The sequence below is a fragment of the Pinus tabuliformis genome, chromosome 7, assembly GCF_031772625.1.
Source record: "Pinus tabuliformis cultivar Carrire ecotype Pingquan chromosome 7, CPIR1, whole genome shotgun sequence".
In the NCBI taxonomy this organism is placed as follows: Eukaryota; Viridiplantae; Streptophyta; class Pinopsida; order Pinales; family Pinaceae; genus Pinus; species Pinus tabuliformis.
Genome location: NC_142293.1, coordinates 309845173 through 309870107, shown reverse-complemented (window position 1 = coordinate 309870107; position 24935 = coordinate 309845173). Strand labels below are relative to the sequence as shown.

The following is a 24935-nucleotide window of genomic DNA, read 5'->3' as shown; positions in this document are numbered from 1 at the left end:
TTTTGATCTCTATATCATCATTCATGTATGTATTGGACAGTGCACTGGGTGCCATTTTGATAATGGATATAGTCATGAGCCTACTTTGATCATAAGTTCTCTTCTCTCTATATTCTAAAGCTGTGTTTGGAAACATGAATGAAAATCTTTAAAATTATGTTTTTTATAAAAAAATAAATATTTAATGTATTTGTTACAATGACCGAGTCATTGAAATCAAATGGCCGAGTCGATACCAAGTCGAAGTCGGAGTCGGAGTCGGAGTCGAAGCTGGCCCTCGACATTTTCTGAACCGGAGTCGGAGTTTTAAAACATTGGTTAAAAGTACTATTAGGCAAGCCACCACTGTTACTTTGGTGGCCTTGCTCCACTCTTCAAGCTGAGGAAAGACTAGCCTAAGGGGGAACCCCTATGTCAACCTAAACCTAATTGTTTAATACAGAGTGAAAGGGTCTCAGCTTAGAATGACAACTCTCAATCAAACCAACTCACTTTTGAAGATGCAGTCCAAATGTTGTAAAGGGTGAGAAAACTTCTTAGAATCCAAGCTCACAAAGTAACTCAACATTGCTAGTCCAAGATGTAGTCAAAGAATGGACACATGTTGAAGCAGAAATGCGAGCTGGCTATGAGGTTCTTAAGCTCAACCTGAACTTAAAACATTGGTTAAAAGTACTATTAGGCAAGCCACCCACTGTTACTTTGGTGGCCTTGCTCCACTCTTCAAGCTGAGGAAAGACTAGCCTAAGGGGGAACCCCTATGTTAACCTAAACCTAATTGTTTAATACAGAGTGAAAGGGTCTCAGCTTAGAATGACAACTCTCAATCAAACCAACTCACTTTTGAAGATGCAGTCCAAATGTTGTAAAGGGTGAGAAAACTTCTTAGAATCCAAGCTCACAAAGTACTCAACATTGCTAGTCCAAGATGTAGTCAAAGAATGGACACATGTTGAAGCAGAAATGCGAGCTGGCTATGAGGTTCTTAAGCTCAACCTGAACCCAATAGTTTATTAGCCTTGTGAGATATGAAATGCCCATATATTTAGTGAAATCTGAACCAATGCTTATGAAGGGAATGTTAGTGCTTGCAACTATGCCAAATATGAAGTATTACTGTTGTGAAATTTAACTATTAACCATCTACAATATGAGCATATGCATGCAAGAAAATTTATGACAGCAAAGAGTGAAATCCCAAAGCCATTGACTATGCTAATAATTCATCATGTAGGGTGCTCAATTTAACTACGAATTCCAAACAAATTTAACATTGGGCCTGTGCAAAATTAAGTAAATTGTTTTATATACTTCATGCTGTATTCTACTTGAGTGATTCAGACATCCACCTGCTTATGATACTCAAAGAGATGTGACTGCTGTTCAGAATTAAGGAAATTTAGACCTCTTAAGCAAAAGTGTTTAGGGCAATGAGGAAATTATGATCCAAACTTTGCAATCACCAAAGGGTAAGAATGGAGAAAATACACAACCATAAGTGCAATTACATTAAATGTGAAAAGACATTAGGCTGATGCTTTCATCATAGATATGTCCAAATTTAATCCAGTAACTTTGTCAAAACCATTGGCAAAATATTGCTCTATCTTCCAACTGTGTTTAGTTAAGACAAGAAGTAGAAAAATTAAAACTCAGATTTAAGAACAGCAAGCCATAAATAATTCTGTCGTGAAACTTTTTCTATGAATGTAAATGTGCCAGCTGTTATTTTAACGATTTATTGCTGCTGTGTTTAGAAAAAATAAAGATGAACTCTTCCTTTAGAAGTCACCAGTCTCAAGTCCAAAATGTAATCAGCAACTGTTCAGTTAACATCAAACCAGAGTGAGTTAACCCATGAAATGATTAGTGTGTTTAGTGGGCTGTTTATGCATGTACCAACAATAAGATGCTTACCCTTTAGAGATGTGCCAAATAAGTGTGCCTAAAACCTAGAATCAGTGCCATATCCTATAAAAAAAATTGTATCAATGGAATTTATTGAAACCCTCAACTATAGATGAAAAAAAAGGGGAAATAAAAAACTAACAGAATTTGCTGAGTTGTTTTGCTTCAAAACCAAAGCGTTCCATCATATGTGGCATCTATTTACTGTTATGAAATATGTGGAAATTAAATATGCCAAAACGTTAACCAAAAGTGCATGTTAGTATCAAGTTGTTGACCATCCAAGTGTGCGTGAAAACATTATACTATCATTACCTTTATCAATTTTCACCACGAGGTTTGCAAATGAAAGCATAAACGTAATCAGATTTAGCAATGGAAATCTTAGCCTTGTAACTTGTTTGATTTAGTGAATGAGATGCAACATTTAAGCGTAATCTTAGGCACGAACAAATTTAAATCTGCACCACTAGATACTTTGGAAAAACCCAAATAAAAGCGAATTCGACTTGCAATATATCAGCTCAGGTTAATAAAGATGATTCAAGGTTTAACTTGTGCTTGAGTGGAGTGATCTAGTGCTGATTATAAACTTGAATGAAACCCTAGAGCTCTTAAAAAATCTGAAAAAGTTTTTTTTAGAGATGGTTGAAGAACAAAGAGGAATATGGTCCTTACCTTTGGACTATGGGGTCTTGAAACCCTTGGCAATGTCTTCTTTACCCAAGTTGTTGAAGTCCTACAATATCAAGGATTAATAGAGGAGCATCAAGTTAGGACAATAGAACTTACAACACTTTAAAGGGAGGTTAATCTTTAGAGAAACAAACACAGGAATCACAAGGAAATTAAACTAGATCTCTAGTAGATATATCAAATCATATGATATTTATCTCTAATACTAGATGAATCTAATTTACATCTACCAAAAAAATTGTGAAAATTTGGAAGACCCAAATTTCTACTGCAGCAACTGATTAAGTATCTTCTATTTGTTAAATTACTGAACAAATTATTTACTGCATCCTACAGCAAATACCGAAACTAATACACTGCAGCCTTCACCAATTAAATTAAATGTGGAAACAAGAAACTGAGCAAGAAAGAAATACACAACACATGACACCGTTATTTTTGGACAAATGTCCCCGGAAAAACCCAATGCGGGAAAACCGGTGCAGTAGCTGAGGGTTTGTATTATTAAGCAGTAGTTTTTTGAATACAATCTTTGGATGCCTTACTGGCTATCCAATACAAAGAATCTGACTAACAGAGAGATGAGTGAGATATACCTCACACTATCATTGGCGATCTAGTATTGATCCAGCCACTAAATGACTAGCCCCTGGTTGCCTCTGCGTCACAACTTTTGGGAACTGCGTCTCTCCTTCAGCTGATCGATTTGCCTATGGAACTTCAACTTTCTGCCCTCCTGGTCTCACACCCCGACTTCTGGCTCTGAAACTCGACTTCTCCAGCAAATTCAGATCTCCTCTCAGGCTCTGCGTTGCCTCAGCGTGGCCCTATGTTGCCCAGTGTGGCCTCTGCGCTACCTCTTCTAGATCTCTCTCTGCCTCCTCTGCGATGTATTCCCGGATCAGGAAATCTTCCTCCAGAAACTATCCCTGCCCCTCACTGCAAGAAATCACTTTGATCTCTTCTCTAGCAATTGTTGCGCTTCCCTCTCTGAGAAATTCGATCTCTTGATCTCTCTCTGATGTATTTTCCAAATGCCCATCGAAGTTCTTATAATCCTCTAGTTGAGTAATCAACAACCCAGATTAGATTCTAATCTAAGTTGCATGAAACACCGAAACGTTTAGAAGTTTCTGAAACGGGGACAGCCCGGAACGTGACCCCCGGAAAATGGAAATGCGACCAAAATGTCATATATATATATATACATATAGTCAAATATTAAATAACACATTATTTTCCAAGAAAATAAAGAATGAGACATATAAACGACATTTTAGAATGAAATCCAAATTTATATTAACTCCAATAGATGATTACATGATGCAAATATCCAAAATTAGCCTTTATAGATGAGGCTTTACATCCAAGGCTCCAAAATCAACCTTTATATGTGAGGCTATATGTGCTAAAACTGAAATAAAACATGAGCTAAAGACAATTATGGCTACATTAACATATCATTACTAATAACCTCCTCATCCTCATCAACAAAGATAGAACAAGATGCTTGTTCAATAGAAGAGGCAACTCTACTAGTACTTCCAGTTGCACTTGCACCACCACTGGCACAAATATCTAGATCAGAAAGAGAGAGCTCTAAATCTGGACATTTGGGTGTTAGAAGGGGCCCACGCCCTTCTTCACCCCTTGAGCTGGCCGAAAAAAGTAAAAAAAAATAAAATAATTTCACCTTTCTGCTGCCCGAAACGCAGCTTGTAGCAGCTGAAACGGGGCCGAAATGTCGTCGGCCGTATTGTACAACGTTTCAGCCGCGTTTCAAAGCCGTTTCGGGCCGTCCCCGATACTGGTACGCCACCTTTTTAGGCGTTTCCTGCGACATAGATTCTAATCAAGGGCTCAAATCATTTGGACTCGATCTTCGTTTTCTTCTAGAAGTTTCACCCTCAGTTTGATTAATACCCTTTATTTATTTTAATTTCCTAACTTTCGACTTAGGCACCCATTAAAAATAATTAATTATTTTAATAAAACTATCTCCAGGTGGAATTTCCCAAAACATAATACATGTGTCCTAGCCTCCCTGCAAATTTTGAGGCTTAGAGCACATTCGATGCTACCAGAAATCAACACTCCCTCTTAGCGAGGAGTGTGCTCTAGTAATGCAACCTGCTGAAGCATCACCCTGACTTTGTAACATCTTCCTCTACGTTGTTGATGTCTGACATCACTGCCCATCAACTATTGCGCAAATGCTGCATCTGTACTGCTACTGACCCTGCCACTGCCAACATTGCATCTATACTTTAACCCTCATAAGTTCTGCATCTGTGCTGCTGCTGGCACTGCCACTGCCAACACTGCATCTGCATTGCAGCATTCTCCAGCTATTGCTGCGACTGCTACTGCATCAGCAATGGAAAATCATCCAGAATTACTGAACAGGTGTTCAACATGATGCATCGATTGTTGGAGTACTGATTGTTGCTAGCCTCTGCGCTGACCCTCGGAAGCCTTTGCACTGCTGCTGACTCTGCATTGTGCCAACTACACTGCTGCCAACTCTACTCTGCGCTGCTCAGTGTCTGGTGCTCCTAGCCAATGCAACTGTCACTCCGACACTCTTTTGCACCAACTGACACTGGTCCATCCCGCTACTTCTAATCTGGGCTCCCGTAGCAAGGTATTGATCCGAGAGGTGGACTCCTCAAGGATCCTGCCCATCTACAGTTCTTTCGAACTACAGTACTAGATCACCCCACCTCTCCCTTGGAGGTATCTGGGCAACCATGGCAAACTCCTCCTTCTAGATCTTTGCAGATGCAACCTTCAGATCATGCTTCTCGTCTTTGTCCTTCTTCTTGAGAGGACACTGTGTAGCATAGTGACCAAATTCACCACACCAAAAGCACTTGATCTTTGAGACGTCCTTCTTCCACCTTTGCTGCTCCTGCTGCCCCTTGGATGCAAGGGCTGCCTTTTCTTCCTCCTCCTTGGGCTTCGTCCCATTACTATTGCTGCTATCAAGTTTGCACTTGACTAAGTCTCTCCTCACCTCTTCCTGCTAAAGAGTGGCTCACATTCCTTCCCAATCCAACAATCTCTCTCTGCGTAGGATACTCCGGACAAACACTTGCCATTCTTCTGAGACTGAATTCAGAGCCAACCTCACCATCTTGGTAGGCTGAGGTGTTGACCTCACAGCTACCAACGAGTCTCGGATTTTCTGAAGCCTTGTCAGGAACAGATCAATGTGTTCCCCCTTCTACATCTGCATGGATCTCATCTTCTGCTCCAAGTACATCTTCCGCTGCTCGAAAGATCTTTCGTATAGTGTAGCCAATGCTTCCCACATCTATTGGACAATATCCTTGTCGACAATGTGACACACTACATGATCTCTCACTCCGAAGACAATTTTATTAAAATAATTAATTATTTTTAATGGGTGCCTAAGTCTAAACTTAGGAAATTAAAATAATTAAAGGTTATTAATCAAACTGAGGGTGAAACTTCTAAAAGAAGACAGAGATCGAGTCCAAATGATTTGAGCCACTCGAATCCACGTATCCATTGGCTGTAGTATTTTGGGTTCAATGAGTGAGCCAAACAATGTAAAGGTGTGCAATTCTTGTCCCATCTGCTGACAAGAATATCCTGTATAGTGGTGAAGAAGGCCTCTGGTGATGTCTCATACTTGGGGCACTCACTCTGTAAAATAATGCTCCTCACAGACTCAATCATGGAATCCCATCCCTCATAAACCTCTCCTAGGATGGGTTGGTCTGTATTTGCAAATCAAAGCAAAGAAATGATAGGGTCCATGATCTGAATAAGTAGATCTACCCTCTCCCACCAAGCATCATCTAACACTGTGTCCTTCACTCTTTTAGAGGCTACTTGATCTATCTTTCTCCAAAAAGACCAAAACTCTGAAATAACCATGGCCCCAAGAGCAGTCTTGACCTCCCTCAACCTCTTCAACATGATGAATGAAGAGGCAAACTGTGTATCCGCAATCTTCAACAATGATAGATTGTTGTACTCCTTGTAGATAGTGAGGGCATTTGTATGATTTTGTACAAAGTTACGGATATGCCGTGCATCCTCAATAATGTTACCAATCCAAAGCACATCAGAAGCAATAGATTTCAGTGCTAAGTTCAATGAATGGACAATGCAAGGTGTCCAAATACTTGTGGATATTTAGCTTCCACAATCATGCCAGCATCCTTGCAAACAGGTGCATTATTTGTAATGATTTTCACACAAGAATCAACACCGACATCTTCAATAACGTTAATAAACAACTCACCCATATATTGTGCATCCTTGTATTGTCCAAGTGCATCCACAACCTTCAAAAAACTGGACCATTCAAGGAAGACACCATGAAGTTGATGAGTGGGTGCTGTGCTGGATCTGTCCATCCATCAGAAACAATGCTAACCCCAGATGTTGGCCATGATGCTTTAATAGGCTCAAGCATTTTTTCCACCTCTTTTTTTGCCTTCGTCAACAATGTGGTTCTAAGCTTCTCTGACCCAGGAGGCACATACCCTGATGGAGCCCCTTGAGTTAGAGCTCGACACATCTCAATAAATAGAGGTGAGCGTGCAACATTAAAGGATATGAAGTTTTGATAGAAAAAAAAGGCAATGGTGAGATCAAGCTCTTCCTGTTTCTCCTTTTGAAAAATCTTGTCCATTGGACCAAGTGAAATTGCCTTTCTTTTTGCTGCTTGTCCCCCACTAGAACTCTCAAATGGGAATTTGTTGCTGCCTTTCCTCAAGAATGGAAGGGGGCCATCATTCTTGGCTTTTTTTGATTTTGCAGCCACATTTTCCATACCAACATTGGACTCTCTTTCCATTTCTTTCCTCTTTGATAAAGGCACCTTTGTACAAGCTCCAATTCCACAACCTGATAAAGCCAACAAATGACCTTTCACACGGAAATATGTGTTCGTGAAAATATTGTGGCAATCGTTGCATTTCCAACTCACATTGCCTCCTCCCTTCACCTTGCTGGGTAGCCCTTGCTCTCTTGTGACATATTTGCACAAGGGATATTTACATTGAGGAGGAAGTCTTCCCTCAACATGACATGCAACAGATTCTGATGAAATTGGGAGAGCAGGGCATCTCCAATGGGGACATTCTTCCCCTTCCTTTGCCCCTTCCCTGCTGCCCTTGATTGAGCCATGAATGCTATAAAAAAATAAATAAAAAATGCACAAATTTGTAAAAGAAATGCATATGCAAATTGCTGTAATAATGCAAAAAAATAGAGAGAAAATGCACTTAGCTGTTGCTTGAATCTCCTTGAAAATGCTCCCACACCCTTTGCTCCTTGCTCCAAAACACCCACAACAAACCCACAACAAAATAAACAAGTGAAAGTGAAAAAAAATAGCAACAAACTCGCCTTTTAATGCTGTGCAGGTCACTTTTTTCGGATTCGTGTCCTGATCAAGACACGATCCGGATTTGATCGTGTCCCAGTCCGACACGATGTGTCCTGATTTTCAGACACGAATCGGCACGAATCATGTCCGATTCGACGGATTTGCGACACGTAGGCCCTGGGGAGTGAATCTGGTTTCTTAGGTATTCTGGAATACATGTGTCCTAGCCTCCTTGCAAATTTTGAGGCTTAGAGCACATCCGATGCTACTAGAAATCAACAAAAATAACAAAGAAAACAAGTTTATACATTACTTGCTTGTTACGTCTTGGTGATAGCCATTTTCCTCATTGAAGTTCACATCTCTACTCTCTCTTAGAAAAATCCTAAATCATTGCTCAAGAACTAGAATCACACACACAATAGGCAAGAATGTTCTCCACTTTATTTCCAACAAGTGCAAATGAAGGAGGTGCCCTCCTTTTATAGGAAGATAGGACTCCAATATGATGAGCAAAAATGAAATGACATGCTCATACCATGTGCTGAGTAAAATCCTTGAGCTCAAGACCACTAGAAAATATAACCAACTCCTCAAGGTGGGGCACCCTCCTCACAATAAGTAAATAGTCATGAAACGTTGGCAGAAAATGGTTCTCACTGTGGATAGCAATAAACCACGGAGGGGATACCTGGAGTGAAATCACTTTACTCGAAAAAACTAAAGCCAAGATAGCAAGAAGAGCTGCTGACCTGCATTTTCTTAAGAACTGTTGTGACAATAATCTCATTTTCATTACTATTTAATCTCTCAGCTAAGCTCTTCTTCTATCAAGCATTCAAGTTGTCCTGATGATGGATCCCAGTTGGGATTTGAAACGTTGGCAGAAAATGGTTCTTACTGTGGATACTAATAAACCACAGAGGTCTTAAATCCATAATCATTTCCCTATACGGAGGGGATACCTGGAGTGAAATCACTTTACTCGAAAAAACTAAAGCCAAGAATCAAGCATTCAAGTTGTCCTGATGATGGATCCCAGTTGGGATTTGAAACGTTGGCAGAAAATGGTTCTTACTGTGGATAGCAATAAACCACAGAGGTCTTAAATCCAGAATCATTTCCCTATACGGAGGTGATACCTGGAGTGAAATCACTTTACTCGAAAAAACTAAAGCCAAGATAGCAAGAAGAGCTGCTGACCTGCATTTTCTTAAGAACTGTCGTGACAATAATCTCATTTTCATTACTATTTAATCTCTCAGCTAAGCTCTTCTTCTATCAAGCATTCAAGTTGTCCTGATGATGGATCCCAGTTGGGATTTGAAACGTTGGCAGAAAATGGTTCTTACTGTGGATTCTCCGGTAACTAAGTCGAAAGTCATCAAACTAACATGTGTGAGGTCAATACAACTCCAAGAAATCAAGAGAACCCCATTTAAACAAAGGAAGATGCATGTGCTTCCTCAAGTGTGAAATGAATGGATAATGTAGTGCACCCCTTCTAGAAGCTTGTGGAAGCTTCACACATGTGGATAAGGATAAGTACAACAAATGCTCCCCTTCTAGAAGGGTCTAGAAACGCACATGTGGATGAATGAGAGAGAAAGTGTGCCTAGGAGTGTTCACACATGTTGGTGTAGGAAATCATCTCAAAAATACATGAAAATAACTCCCAAGTGTTGGAAAAAAGCTCAAGGGTGCTTATCATGTGTGCTAGGAAATGAAGTAGTAGCCATCATAACATGCTCATGTGTACTTCATGTGATACCAAGTGTACAAGATGTTGATGTCGACACGTGGCTCCTTGTCATCACCAATGTGTTGCCATGGATCCCAATGCATTGACATGGATCGTAATGCGTGTTGATATGACTAGATGCAAGTATATGGATATCAAGACACAATGCATAGGTTCCAAGAAATGGTGCATGGGTTCCAATGTGTCACCCCACTTATAATGATGAGTCAAGCTTCAAAACAAGTCATTAGGTACATCACATTGATAATTCCTTGTAACAATCTCATAATATAAGTTAATTCTATACATTTGCGTAAGTTCACCATAGGGGTACAACCTTACCCTCTTTACATGAGTCATTTTCCAGGACAAAGTTTTTCCTAGATACTTGGTTAGAAATAGGTAAAAGGTGATGAATATCTTATGGAATGGAAAAGGGGAACCTTATGTAAAGACACTCAAAGTCATATAAATGACATCTATGTGAAAAGTCCTAGATCTAACAATCTTCGAAATCCTACTGCAACCAACTGAATCTACTTCACTTGGATTGTAAATTACGTTACAAACTTATTTCAGATTTCTTCTTGAAATATTGAAGTAAATTACTGAAGCAACCTACACCAAATTAAATATGATTATGAAACATAGAAACTGAGCAAGGAAATACAAACACATAGGACACTGTTATTTTTGGACAAAAGTCCCCGTAAAAACCCAATTCGGGAAAACCGGTGCAGCAACTCTGAGGGTTTATTATTATTAAGCAATAGAAAATTCTAAATACATCTCTGAATACCTCACAGGGTTATGTTACAGAGAGAAACACTGACAGAAAGAATTGTGAGGTTACCTCACACTATCACTGGAAATCCTGGTTGATCCAGCCCTAGACTGATTGCCCCCGGCTTTTCTGGCTGCCTCTGCGTAGTGTCTGCGTCAACCCAGCGTCAAGCTTTCTGGGGACTACGTCACTCCTCTGGTTGGTCGATTTGCTGGCCAGGAGATTCGATGTCTGCCTCCCGGTCTCACACTCCGGCTCTCGACTTTTGAAACTCGAATTCCCTCTGCAAATTTCAGACTCCTCACTACCTTCCGCGCTGCCTCTGCGTGGCTCTTCGTCAGCCCCTCTGGCTTGGTGCTGCCACTGCTGAATTACTCTCTGCCTCTCTCCACCGATGATTCTCCGACTGAGAAGATCACTCTCTCTCCAAAAGCTATCCCTACCCCTCTGCTGCAAGAAATCTCCTCAATTGAATTTTCCTCTTGAGAACTTCTCACTTCAGAAAATTGATTTCTTGATCTCTCTTGGTGTGTTTTTCAAATGACCCTCAAGCCCCTTCTTATATCTTCCTGTTGGACAACCAAGGGCCTAGATTAACTCCTAATCAAAGGCTCAGATCATTTTGACTTGATCTCCTTTTTTATCTAGAAGATTCACCCACGATTAGATTAATACCCATTAATATTTTAATTTTCCTATGTTTAGACTTAGGAACCCCATTAAAAATATTAATTATTTTAATATAATTGTCTATGGGTGGAATTTCCAAAATGGTTTCTGGGTTCTTTGGAATGCACGTGCCCAAGCCTCCCTGCAAAATTTGAGGCTTAGAGCACATCCGATGCTACCCCAAATCAACAGTCTAAAGTCTCTAAATTTGTCCGACAGGCTTTTTAAAGCCAAGAATCTTGAATTTGTTCATGCAAACCTTTTGAGAGGGAGATTTTTCTTAGAATTACAACTTCGGTACCTTATCTCTTACCCCCTTTAGTGTTGCTTTGATTTACTTAGTCCCTTTTTCTTAGAAATGTTTTTTCACATAGGACTTTAGGGAGTGGACCTTTTTCAATGAAGTGGTATAGAACTATCTTCATTTTTTCTTTTTCACTTTTTCTTTTATGGGTTATACCTCTATATTTGACTTAAGCTTGCTTTGATTTTTCTTTAATGTCTTCATGAGACCTTGCTGGATGACATTTGTAAGTCACACGTAAGCAGGGATTGTAATGTCCATTTCCAAATGATCAGTTTTGCAGAATGACTCAGTAGCCTATTCGATACCTGCAGGCTCTAGTTAGTAAAAGGGGATCAATTAATTTAATTGTTTAAATGTCATTTGGGTGAAAGGAAACATGTAAAAGTGACATTGAATAATGAAATAAAAAAGATGTTATTAAGTGACTATGGGAGAAAAAGCAAGGAAAAATTTATAAACTCACTTTATATTATTTAATTGAGTGGAAAAAAAGGCTATAAAAGAGAGGCCCATGGTATTTTGATGAGCCATGGTATATACCCATTGGTATTCTAATGATAAAAGAGAGATTGGAGCTCACTCTTTGGGCATGCCTCATTATATTCTCAAGTCAATTTTGAGAGCTCTTGTAGCTTGTGTGTGGGTGGGGGAGGAAGTGAGGTTAAAACCTTATGAGAATCAGTTTTGGTGGTGAAACAAATACACCCTAACTGATCAGAAGGAGGAATTACTCAGATTCTTCACAGGACTTCGTTGCCGAAGAAGGAGATTCATCTTTTTGGCCAAAAGGAGATTCAACTCAATAATTTTGTTCTGGCAAAGTCATGTACAACAATTTGTAAGGGACATTTCAGTGTTGTCATCTCCATCTATTTTTCCAGTCAAATCATGTTAGGTTCCTAGAAATCATTTGGCGCAGTTTGTGGCCATAAAATTTGTTTGTGAAATATTGGCTGTATTGCTATTGTGCTAGAAGGGTTTTACAGCTACCGTGGTACTTTTGTTTGTGGTATTTAACCATGGTATTAATAAACAGATCTTTTGTTTGTGGTATTTAACCATGGTATTAATAAACAGATCTACTATTTTGGATAAAATTGGTTGCTATGATATTTTGGCTGGGTTAGTTATTTAGCATAGAAGGGGTTTTCATGCAAAGTGTTTGACGAAATGTATGCAAGATAAAAAAAAATTGCAAGTTTTTTTTAAGTAGGGGATATTAGAAGGATAGTATATTTTTTATAATCAGAATGGTAATATAAGGGAAATCATGGAAAATGTTAGGTGTGTTTAGGCCATGGAGAAGGCTGTTTACCTTAATCACCAATAATACAATTTAGTCTAAGTCAAGACGCTCTTATCTAAGGGATAGTATGCCCCCCATGGTACATGTGGAAAATAAAATAAAATATTACTTAGTCAAAAAGTGTTATTAGTTCAAATCCAATGTTTATTACTTTCATGACAAGTTAGGAACCATCACACCATTTCTAAGCAAGGAACCCACACATGAAATCATATCAAGTGAAAGAAAGATCATCATAAAGTACCGTTTGTGAGCACACGTATGATCTGAAGTGTAGAGCACAAGCGCTGATATACTATGGGAGAATCATCTAAAATAGCTCAGGTATGTATCTGATGGAAAGAAGTGGAAGAACAGGCCTGAATCTGAGAAGAATGGTGGTTACAGCTACAACGTCTGAACATTTGTATTGGCAGCACCTTTTTATACATGGTGGCTCCTTCACGTTCTTCACAAGGGGATGTTAAGAATGACAACTGAAAGGATTGACAGCTACTCCTTACACATCCACTTGGCTCCTTTGACAACAATGAGATGGTAGCTAGTGAAAGATTGGTGATGTATCCTTTCCCTTTGTTGCTAACCTAAAAAATGATAGCTGCTTCTCCCAGTTGACTCAGAAGCAACAATTGCTATGGTCACTTCTTTTTTTCAATTCAATGGCTTTTTATCTTCTTCGATCACCATCTCATATTGCTGGCAGCTTGATTCTCTGAGTAGGTTGATAACGATATGGCTTTAATACCATGTTACAAAAGCTAGAAGCCATAGATAGGTTTACATCACTGAGCACATTAGAGAGGTTACACAATAACACTTTTTGATATTATGAATAGCCGGTGCATTAAATACAATTAGATTCACCTCTTTAAAGGGTTCCAGAGGTCTTATTGGTACAAAACCCTAAAAACTAATAACAACTGAAACCTTTGCTTTTATAGCCTAAGTCATTAATGTGACTTTATTACACATGTGAGCCTGGTATTCTAACAAATCAGAATAATTCTAGATCAAGTCAACATACTTCTTCAAAGAGGAAATTGCAAGAAACATTTCATTTCTACAAAATTAATTGTCCATGATTATGCTCTTTTCAACATAATCTTGGAGTTTGTGTTTCTAAATATAGCATGTTTAGTTGGCTATTTATTTTAGTTTCTTTTTGACTTTCGTATTTAAAACCAATTCTGCTTCATGTACTCCTCTATGAAGTTTTCATTGTCATTGCTTAAAATTAAACCTTTTATTTATTTATGTACTTATTTATTAAGTTCTCATTCCCTCCTCTCCTACTGCCTTCCCCAACTTAATCACCCTCAACTGTTAACTCACACACCATGCTCCTCTTAATTATGTCTCCCACATGAGACTTGAATACTTGTTACTCTATGAAAGTGAGAGTTCTTTAGCCTCCAGTGATGCAAAAGTTCCCTATCTTTGTGAAATTTAGTACATCAGAAGATAATGTGATTCAAAACTCTATACTGTCTGCCATATGAGATGTCTTTCAAAAATGAAATATGTCTGATTACTTGTTCTCAGTGGTCTTGCATACTTATTCAATTCATTGGTTTCTTCTCATTTTTGTCTTAGCAGAATGTGATTGAAGACAGAATCAAATATTGTTTAAGTCATGTTGCTGGGGATTCGGTTGAGTGCGAAATGTGTTCAGGGACTGGACAATGCCAGCAGCGTGCAGCATAGGAGATAGGCAATAAAAGTTATTTTCAACTATTTGTTTCAGTCGTAGTTCTGAAATTCTATCTCTCTTAGGTACTTTTTGAAATAGTTGTTAATTCTTCCACATGTTTCAATAATGAACATGCTCCTTATAGTGCAATGACTTATGTTGGATTGGAAGGAAAGATTTGGAAACCTCACCCAAAATCAACGATTTAGCAAATTTATTGTATCAATTGCAGACATATATGTAGATGTTTGAAAAAGCTACCAAGTTATTAGTCAGTTTATGTAGTTTGTACGTCGATAAGTGGTGGTCCTTGATGGGTAATGAATGAATTAGTGTGAACATATGATAGTAATTCCAATACTGTTCATCTGATGCAAATCTATGCTGTGCCCATTTTGGTATGGACAGAGTCATCTAGAGTGGAAATTTGTAAACATAGTATACTGAAACATTCTATGACTTCAGCGACTAAGAATCTAAGATAAAATTAAGATTGGTAGTGTCATTGTTGTAAATTTCCTTTTAAGCATTGAAAAATGTTTTCCCATGAAGATAACTTCAACAAAGTCATAAATATCCTAAATGAACACCCAAAAGTAAGTTGTCATGTTGCTCTCAAGTGGCTGCCTTTATGACAAGCTCAGGGAAACCTTTACCATAGATTACTGAGCAATGATGGGTGGGTACATTCTAGAATCTAAATATGCATTTTAATAACAAGTTAAACACAATCAAGATTTCCTTGAGGTTTTGCCTGACAAGATTAGGCAGTTTTCTGCAGAGGATGGAATCTACATTTATCTATGAAGAAATGAATCTATGTAGTTCCCTCTATTAATCCTTCTGGATTATGTCTATTTATGTAGTTTGCTGGATTAATTTCCACAGGATATGTTGCCATCAACATCAGCATAATGAGAAAAAATAATCCCCCATTATCAATATCTGTATATATGTACAAGCGTAATGAGAAAAAATAATCCACCAATATCAATATCTATATATATGTACAGACATTAACACTGCCGGATATCTTTTTATACGCAGTATAGAAGTATGCCTTGATATGTGATGGTTAATTTTGAGTAGGCATTTCTCATCTTCTACCGCTCTCTTGTTCTTGGAGAGATTTTATGGGAGATTGATTTTGTTGTGCACATGTTTGATAACAAAGATACCTGGGAATTTAGATTCATAAATAAAAGGTTGGGTGAGATGTCTTTAGAAGTTTGATATTTTGCTATGGTATGACTCTTTGAACTAAACGGATTGAAGAGATCAAGATTCATTAGAAAGATTCCCAACCTTGGTGAGGCTCCAAGTGTCCAAAATGTAATGAAATGAGATAAAATGTATTGTAATGATTCATTGAAGAGATTCCTTGCCTTTGCGAGACTTTAAGAGGCCGAAGTCAAATGGAATGAGCTAGTAGTAGTTGTATCCATAACTGGAGAGAATCCCTCAAATGGAAAAGCTGAATCAAGTTTTATGGAGAGAAGTTCCTTAGTGAGTTGGTCATCATTTACTTGCAAATCGGATTGTTACCTCTCTTGTCAACAGGGGTACATATATATTTTTAGTGCAGCTTTCATCACCATTGTGAGCACAAGGTCGCAAGTCAAAAGCCATGTAAAAAACCATGGGAGGCCCTATATTAGGCATCCTAGATCTGTGTCTTGTTAGTCCAAGTTTGTATTCAGTTGTTTTGGTCAGACCATGCTCCGTCCCTTGAAAATTCCACCTAAGCACTCTTGCCCCTAATCGGATTGGATGGATTTTAGTGGAATTCTCTCGAGGACTCATGGTTTTATGGGACCTTGCATTTTGTACGGGTGATCACCAATGTATGGGCCAATTGAACTTGCATTAAGGTGCATCTATGTCATACCACATGGTTAGAGTCTCATAGAGATTGTAGGTGACCTTGGCCTTGGTGCAATCTCTCTCATGATTTCTCTCACAACATAACAGTCTCATCTGACAACATTCACATTTCCCAATGCAGTTTGTGGTTCCTAATGCAAAATAGTCCAGGTGGTTAAAAATTCAACGTAGTCTTAGATTGAAGAGCATGATGGGAGGACTCCATGCCATGTGGAATTTTCTCGATCTGAGCATTTGGTGGCTAGTTACATCTTGGTAAAACTTGGTCAACAGTACAAGAAATGTATCTAGGGGTTTTTCAAGCAGAGCATTGGGCAAAATCTTTCATGCATTATGTCAAAAGTGGTCAAATCAGAGAGTCAGAAAATACCCAGGTGTCAGAAGTCAATGATCTTCAAGGATGTTGAGAACCAGCAAAGGGGGAGTATGTCATGGAAAATGGGGCGATGATGTGGTAATTTCCTAGATGATGTGGCAAAACAGAGACATACCTAGCATAGATCAACACTAGTACAACAAACCTAGGTTTTAGATTTTCAAGGATGGCAAGGACATTGGAGATTTGTTAGTTTCTATAGCATCAGAGGTGTTCTAGTCTCAAAACTTTGTGGAGAGGCTAAAACACAGGGGTTTTCCATAACCCATAAATCATTTCTGGAAATTCCTCCTAGATTATTAGCCTATTTTTAATTATTTGCTAAGTCTAAACTTAGGAAAAAGGGTCAATTAATCAGAATTAATTGAGATAAGGTGTGAATCATCTAGAAACTCACACGGATCGATAAGGAATCAATTTGGGCCCTTAATTAAGTTTTAATATTGGCCGTTGGAGGTCCAACAGAGGATTATAAGAAGTTGATGGGCAGATGGAGAACACACTTGTGAGAACCACAAAGAGTTCGATTTCTTTGGAGAGTTTGATTTTTCCAGAGAGCCAGCAGTTGTCGGAAGAATTCAAGCTTCAAAAGGGAAGCAGAGACAGAGAGGGGCAGGGAGAGTGATCTAGAGGGAGTTTTCTAGATCCGGAGAGACAGCAGCAAGAGGCCGAGTTATTCTCAGTAAGCCAATGCAGAGGATTGTGTAGTCAGCTTCAGAGGGAAATTCGATTTAGTTGTGGGAAAAATCAATTCAGCTTCTAGAGGCCTGGAAAGTCTTCCAGAAGGTCGAAGAATCATTTTTCGTAGTGGGGACAAGCAAAATAACTTGATCAGAGGCAGTTTCGGGCTAGACATCCAAGGGTCTATGCAAGCACTGCGCAAAAGCCAGTGCGAGGGATCCAAGAGGACAAGTTTCTGAAGCGAAGTTGTGCCAGGGTTGCTTGTAGAGGAAAGGAAATTCCTTTAGTAATTTTGCCCAGATTTTCTTGCTATTTGGATTGCCAGTTGGGCATCCATAGATTGTACTTAGAATTTCATTGATGCTTAATAATAAAAACCCTCAGCTGCTGCATTGGTTTTCTCGCATTGGGTTTTTCAGGGGACATTTGTCCAAAAATAGATGTGTTAATTTGATATCTAAGTTGCACGAAACGGGGAAACGGAAACGAGTTTCCGAAACGGGAAGCGATACGAAACGCGACCTCCCCAAATTTTGGAAACGGGGAAACATGAATATATATATATATATATATATATATTAAAAATATTTAAAAATTATTATTATATATATGTGCAATCATAAAGCATTAATGATACATTTACATTATATGATTATAATTTATTACATTTAAACATTAAGATTAAATTTACATCACATTTACTCATGAGTCATGAATGATCACATAATGAAAATAAAAATATAGGAAAATCCAAAATCAGCCTTTATTTATATTAGTATATGAGGCTGCAAGTACAATAAAGACTATAAGGCTGCAAGAACTATAGAGACAAGTCACAAAAGACTAATCCTCATCATAACAATCCTCATCAAAAATAGAAGCAGCACAATGCTCAACAGTGGATGGTAGTGCTGAAGAAGATGATGCACCAATTCCATTTCCAGATTCGGCCTCAATATTCAGGGCAGCAAGAGAGAGATCCAAATCAGGATTTTCTGCTGCTGAAATCTCTTTCTCCTGCTGCTGAAATCTACTTTGCTCACTGCTCAAAACACCCTAGCTGAAACAACTGCCAGTCTCCAAGAGAAACGACTTGCTGAATAGTGTGATGAGAGAATGAGACAAACTGCGCTTTTATAACTTTAGAATAGGCTTCTAGAATTTACCGGAAACCTAAAAAAAATTTAAAAACAAATTAAAAAAATAAAATAAAAAAAAAACACATTACAACTGGGAAACGTGGCTTGTACGGCCTGGAAACGCGTTTCCGGCCGTACTGCCACGTTTCCGTTTCGGGAAACGTGGCAGTACGGCCGGAAACGCGTTTCCAGGCCGTACCGTACATGTTTCCCAGTTTCGTTTCCGTTTCCTCCCTGAAACGACCCCTCCCCCCACGTTTCCTGCAACTTAGTTTGATATGTGTGTGCTAGCATATTTCTCAGTTTCTAGCGCTATTATTTTCCACAGTTTTATTTGTGAAGGTTGCAGTGTGATTTATTTGATATTTGTCGTAGCAAATAAATTGTTAATTAATTAACAATTAGAAGAATTTTTTCCAATTGCTGCAATAGGCTTTTAGTAGTGAAATTTTCAAATGGTATCAAAGGCATTTTGATCAGTCGGGAAGCTCAGAAATGGAAGAAGAGAATTTCGTTGTTCTGAGGCAACAAGAAGCCGAAATTTTCTGGTGTTGCGCATTACCTAGCCAGGCAATTCGAATTATTGGGCAAGGGTTTGATTTTTTAGTTGCAGGGTTTGATTTTTTAGTTGCTGAGCAGATTCTTTGGTTGTGTGCAGAGGGTTTTGCAGCAGTTTGCAAAAGTAGAATTAGCGCTGGGTGGAAGAAATAACACACATAGAGGGAAAATTTCTCTAAGGAGATCTTAGTTTTAAAGATTTAATTTTTCAGTTGTAGATTGGCAGTAGCTGTGAGAAGATTTCCTCACTCCAAGAGGGAGTGCGTGTGGAGGATCTAACAACCGAGAAGAGGGAAAGAGGGAGATTTTCGACCAGATTTAGAGATGGCCACATCAGGGCTTAGAGATCAGGATAGGTTGGAGGGGGCCTCCAACTATGTCATCTGGAAGGCTAGGATGTCCTTCTAGATGAATATGGTATGAAAGCCTATGTGGAGAATGTGGTAGTAGTACCCCAGGACGCTGATTAGCTCAAGGAGTATAGGAAGGAGATGGCAAAGGCGAAGTGGATGATTTTGGATGGAGTCCATGATCATCTAGTCTCACGTGTGGCAGACAAAGGTACGACCAAGGAGATGTGGGATGCTCTCTTTGAGCTATTTCAAAGTTCTTTTGAGTAGCGGAAGATGTTTCTCTAGGAGAAGCTAAGAAGCATAAGGATGCAAAAGGACGAGAGCATAAATGGCTACCTCACCAGGATTCAGAAAGTCTGAGATCACTATCAACTGTTGGAGAGGCACCCCAACCCACAGAGCTTGTACGATTGGCAGTGAATAGTGTCTCAGATGACTGACATGTGTTTTTCCAAAGTATCTTGGTCATAAACACATTGCCTAAATGGGACAGGATGTGGTCTAATCTACAACAGGAGGGATTGAGGTGGGATCTAGTAAAGAGTACCATCAACGACAATAGTAGCAAGGGCGTGAAGGGTAAGAAGGAAGAAGAAAATGCGGTTCTAGCATCTAAGGGTCCCAGTCAGGGGTAGGGGGAGAAGAAGAAAAATGACCTATATAAGGTCAAGTGCTTCAGGTGTGGCAAGTTTGGCCACTACAATACTCAATGTCCTCAAAGGAAGAAGGAGACGCATGAGAAGCAGGATCAGGCAACAACGTCTGTTGAGATTGATAATTTTCCCTCCAGGTTGGAGGAATATTTCTTGATGTTTGCAGCGATACCTCCAGGATAGAGGTGGGGTGATCTAGAGCTGTAGTCCCAGGGCAACGCAAACATGGGCAAGGTCCATTGAGGTGTCCTCTTCATGGATCATTACCTTGCTATGGGGGCCCACAAAATTCAGTAGTGAGATGGATCAATGTCAGTTGATGCAGTTAGATTCCAGGGTGATAGTTGTAGACTAGTAGCTGTCAGGGGCTGAGGAGCGCAATACAGTGTCGAAAACAGTGCAGAGTCAGCAACAACACATATTCTTCAATGGAAAGTGTAGTAGCTAGTAGCAGTCAAGTCTTAAAAGACAAATGCATCATACTGAACATAGTTGATTCAATATTTAGGATGCTTCTTAGTTGCAGTTGCAACAACAACAATTGAGAGGGAGTTCTAGTGCAGATGAAGGGTTGGCAGCAATATGGCAGTGTCAGGAGCAACACAGATGCAACATCATTGTTGTGCAGTAGCTAGACATCAACAACGTGAAAGAGGGTGGTACAGAGGCAGGGTGTTATGGTAGAGTGTGCAACACTAGAGAGAACACCTTCCTTGCTAAGAGGGAATGTTAGTTTTTGTAGCATCAGAGGTGTTATAGTCTCAAAACTTTGTGTAGAGGCTAAAAGACAAGAGTTCTCCATAACCCAAAAATCGTTTTTGGAAATTCCACCTAGAAGTGTCTCAATTAGATTATTAGCCTATTTTTATTTATTTCCTAAGTCTAAACTTAGGAAAATGGGTAAATTAATCATAATTAATTGAGATAAGGTGTGAATCATCTAGAAACTGACACAGATCAACAAGGAATTAATCTAGGCCCTTGATTAAGTTTTAATCTTCATTGTTGAAGTTCCAACAAAGGATTATAAGAAGAAGTGGATGTGTAGATGGAGAATGCACTTGTGAGAACCACAGAAAGTTTAATTTCCTTGGAGAGTTCGATTTTTCTAGAGAGCCAATAGTCGCTGGAAGAGTTCGAGATTCAAAAGGGAAGCAGAGATAGAGAGGGGCATGGACAATGATCTAGAGGAAGTTTTCTAGATCTAGAGAGGCAACAAGAGGTCGAGTTATTCCCAGTGAGGTAGCGTAGAGGACTGTGCAGTCAACTTCAGAGGGAAATCCAATTTAATTGTGGGAAAAATGGATTCAACTTCCAAAGGCTTGTAAAGTCTTCTAGAAGGCCGAAGAATCATTTTCCTCAGTAGAGCCAGGTAGAACAACTTGATCAGAGGCAATTCCAGGCTAGACGTCCAAGGGTTTGCGTAAGCACTGCGCAGAGGCTAATGTGAGGTGTCCATGAGGAAAATTTTATGAAGCGAAGTTGTGTCAGATTCGCTTGTGTAGGAAGGGAAATTCCCTTAGTAATTTTGGCCAGATTTTGTTGTTGTTTGGATTGCCAGTTGGGCATCCATAGATTGTACCCATAATTTTGCTGCTGCTTAATAATAAAAACCCTCAACTCCTGCACCGGTTTTCCTGCATTGGGTTTTTCCGGGGACATTTGTCCAAAAGTAACTGTGTTAATTTTGATGTGTGTTAGCATATTTCTCAGTTTCCAGTGCTATTATTTTTCATAGTTTTATTTGTGAAGGTTCCAATGTGATTTATTCAATATTTTCGGTAGCAAATAAATTATTAATTGATTAAAAATTAGAAGAATTATTTCCAGTTGTTACAATAGGATTTTAGCAGTGAATTTTTCACATACCACAGTGGGCCCAAGTCAAATTATCAAAGAGAGATTCAATGCCAAGTCAAGGTTGAATTAGCCGTTGGGGTCAAAAGTAGTCGTTGAAAAGGAAATTCAACTAGCCGTTAGGCATACCTTGGACTGAGCAATTGAAAAAAGGACCAAAATACTAGCCATTGTAACAAATTTTCTTCAAGGGACCAAGTCGAGTTCATCTATCAATTTACACAAACTCTTTGGGACCAAGTCGAGTTTGGAATGGACCAGGCTAGTTAGATGTTATGAGGAGGATGTTACTATCTTTGACTATCGACCATAATAAGCCACTTTCAAAGGAATTTTGTGGTTGTCCTTGGGACTTCAACAAATTCAACCCCTTTGGGGATTTGTCAAATATTTTTCTAATAATTTCAAGAAATAGTATTGTCTTTCAGATTAATCACTAAAGATGAACCACATTAGTTGGTTTGAAATGTCGACCAAATCTCAAGAATGTGATTAATCCAAAAGACAATACTATTATCAATATGGATCACAAAAGTCTAAATTTCAAGAAAATTAAAAAATTGTTTAGTCCCAAATTGGGGAAGACTATCAATATTTTATTTGGAGAGTGTTACTAGCCATTAGAAATTTTTGTATAAAAGGCTAGGCTCTCCTCATTTGTAATTGTTTTTGATCATTTGGGACAAGTGCTATCACAAAACAAAGAGCTAAATTTTTGCAAACCCTTGTGTACATTGGTGGAATGACTATTCCTTTTGTTTTTTTTTCTTGCTATGTGATAGAAGCATATTATTTCTAATATTAATTGCTACTAAAATTATTCTAAGACTAATGTCTTTTTCCATTGAAGAACTACATAGTTACGTGGAGAAAAACAGTTAGGGAAAACCCCATTTGTATTTCTTGTTTGCAGGTGAGGTGGATCGAAGGTCTTGAAATATTTCGTGAGGAAGCTTCATTTGTCTTCAAGATTTTTTATTTTTCCACACACCAAGGATGAAGGTTGTAGATACCACTATAAGAAGAGGCCACTTCTAGGAAAGTTCAAAAGCCACCAAGGGGGATTAAGTAATAGTGAGGGTGACTTTCACATGGACCAATTTCACTCCCTTGATAAAATCCATCTGTAGCAGAAAATATCTTCACATTCTGGCAAGAGGTCGGACTTCAAAGGGAACAAGTACATCAAAACAATTGCTTTTTTTCAAAAAATAATAAAAAAACCTTTTTATTTTATGCATTAGCTTAGGTTTGTTGTTTTCTGGTTTTTTACATTTTATCTTATTAGCAAGCTAAAATATTGACAAAAGTGCCTATTGATAGATCATGTTAGTATTTGATACAAGTTACAATTTCTCAATATTTTATACTTGTATCTAGCCAGTTGGGATGCAAATATACACATTTTCAAGGATGTACCTCACTAGATTTGCAAGTTTCAATCATAACAAGTTCTACAAGCTTACATGTAAGTCAATTCACTATGGAACTTGTTTTGAAACCCTAAATTGAATCCAAAATCATATTTTTGCTATTTAAAGTTGTTTCCTTTTACTTTTTAGTTGGTTTTTACTATAAACTCTAAATATGGAAGTTTTTGGGCATATAAACACAATTAATATTAACACAAAAAATTGAAATTTGAAATTTCAGACATATTTTAGTAGAGGGGAGGCCCAATAATGTTTCTACATTAAACCTATAACCTATCCACCCCCTAGACTAGCCATCTAGAAGTGCATAGGCACTTATAGGGTGGTTGTGCTAATCAGTTCAAATTGTTGTTCTAATGATTTACACATGTTTTATAGTCATTTATACATGACAACAAACTGTTTTGAGCCATATCTTCCTAACTAGGTACTTAAATTGAATAACAACATTCTATTTGGTTAGTATTTTTTGCGTAGACAAAAATCCACATGTTATATGCCATATTTAATCTGAATCTTAGCCATTGATATTTTCTTTGTAGAATTCTAGCACTAAAGTGATGAATTTGCAACTAGGTTGTAGATACAACAAGAACACTTCCACCCAATTGACCACGTAAGGCACTAGTTTTGCACCAGAGTTGTGTGAGAATATTTAAGGACTCTTCCCTTAGTTGCTTAGGTGATGTTGGGCCTAGATAGCGGATCTGGGGACGCGGTGACCGTGTGTCCCTACACAATGTGTGCCTATCCAATAGGTTACCAAGAGATTAGCAGCATTGTTGATTCAATCAGTAACAAGTATCATGGTTATTATCCCTAAGAACGTCGATGACCATGGAATTGAGTTTGATTTCAATTCCTATTTCAAAAGAGCTTTTTTTTTTACTATTTTTTTTCCCAAGGAAAACCTTGTGGAATAACCCCCACTTCCCAGGAACATTTGGATGGAAAGCAACTCAAGCCCCAACCACAATAGTGATTGGTAAACTCAAGGGACTCAATTAGATTTGAACCTATGGATGATGTCCTCCTCATTGATAACATGTTTGTTACCCACAAAAAATGGGTGACCCTTAGGAGAAACTTTTCACCTATTCATCTCTTCTAGCTAGCAACCAATAACCCTTGAGAGCCACTAGTAGCTGACGACGACGTGCCATACATATCTCCGCCACCTGCAACGGTCCTATGTTTCCTCGCCCATCCGGTGAGAGCACATGTTAGAAGGTGGGCTTCTGATCAAAAGGTACTTTATTCATTTTGCAATCGGGTGCTTATGCTCATTTTTATTTGGGCATTTTGACATGGATTATGGGGTAACTTGGAAGAAAGAAGGGTCTTGGCCATAGTCTTTTTCCCTCACCTTAAATGGGGGGTTAATTTTCAATCCTAGTCTAGTGGGACCTCCCCTAATGGCCCAATAGGCATAGGAGGGGCACTACTTGGGAAACCATGATTGAAATAATGTATCCCCATCTTCCCCTATTCCATACTTACCACTTTCCATCTTACATTACAAGCTCCTATTC

The 24935-nt window shown here is 38.7% G+C and overlaps 1 protein-coding gene across 1 annotated transcript in view; it reads left to right on the top strand.

Annotated features, from left to right (window-relative positions):
* Positions 1 to 14744, top strand: part of LOC149247112 (sirohydrochlorin ferrochelatase, chloroplastic-like) — a 119293-nt gene extending 104549 nt beyond the window's left edge. Inside the window, exon 6 of the mRNA XM_089455825.1 lies at positions 14376 to 14744. Within this exon, the coding sequence (XP_089311951.1) occupies positions 14376 to 14483 (108 nt within the window). The 3' untranslated portion in view covers positions 14484 to 14744. The remainder of the gene's footprint in view (positions 1 to 14375) is intronic.
* The last annotated feature ends 10191 nt before the right edge of the window (positions 14745 to 24935 follow it).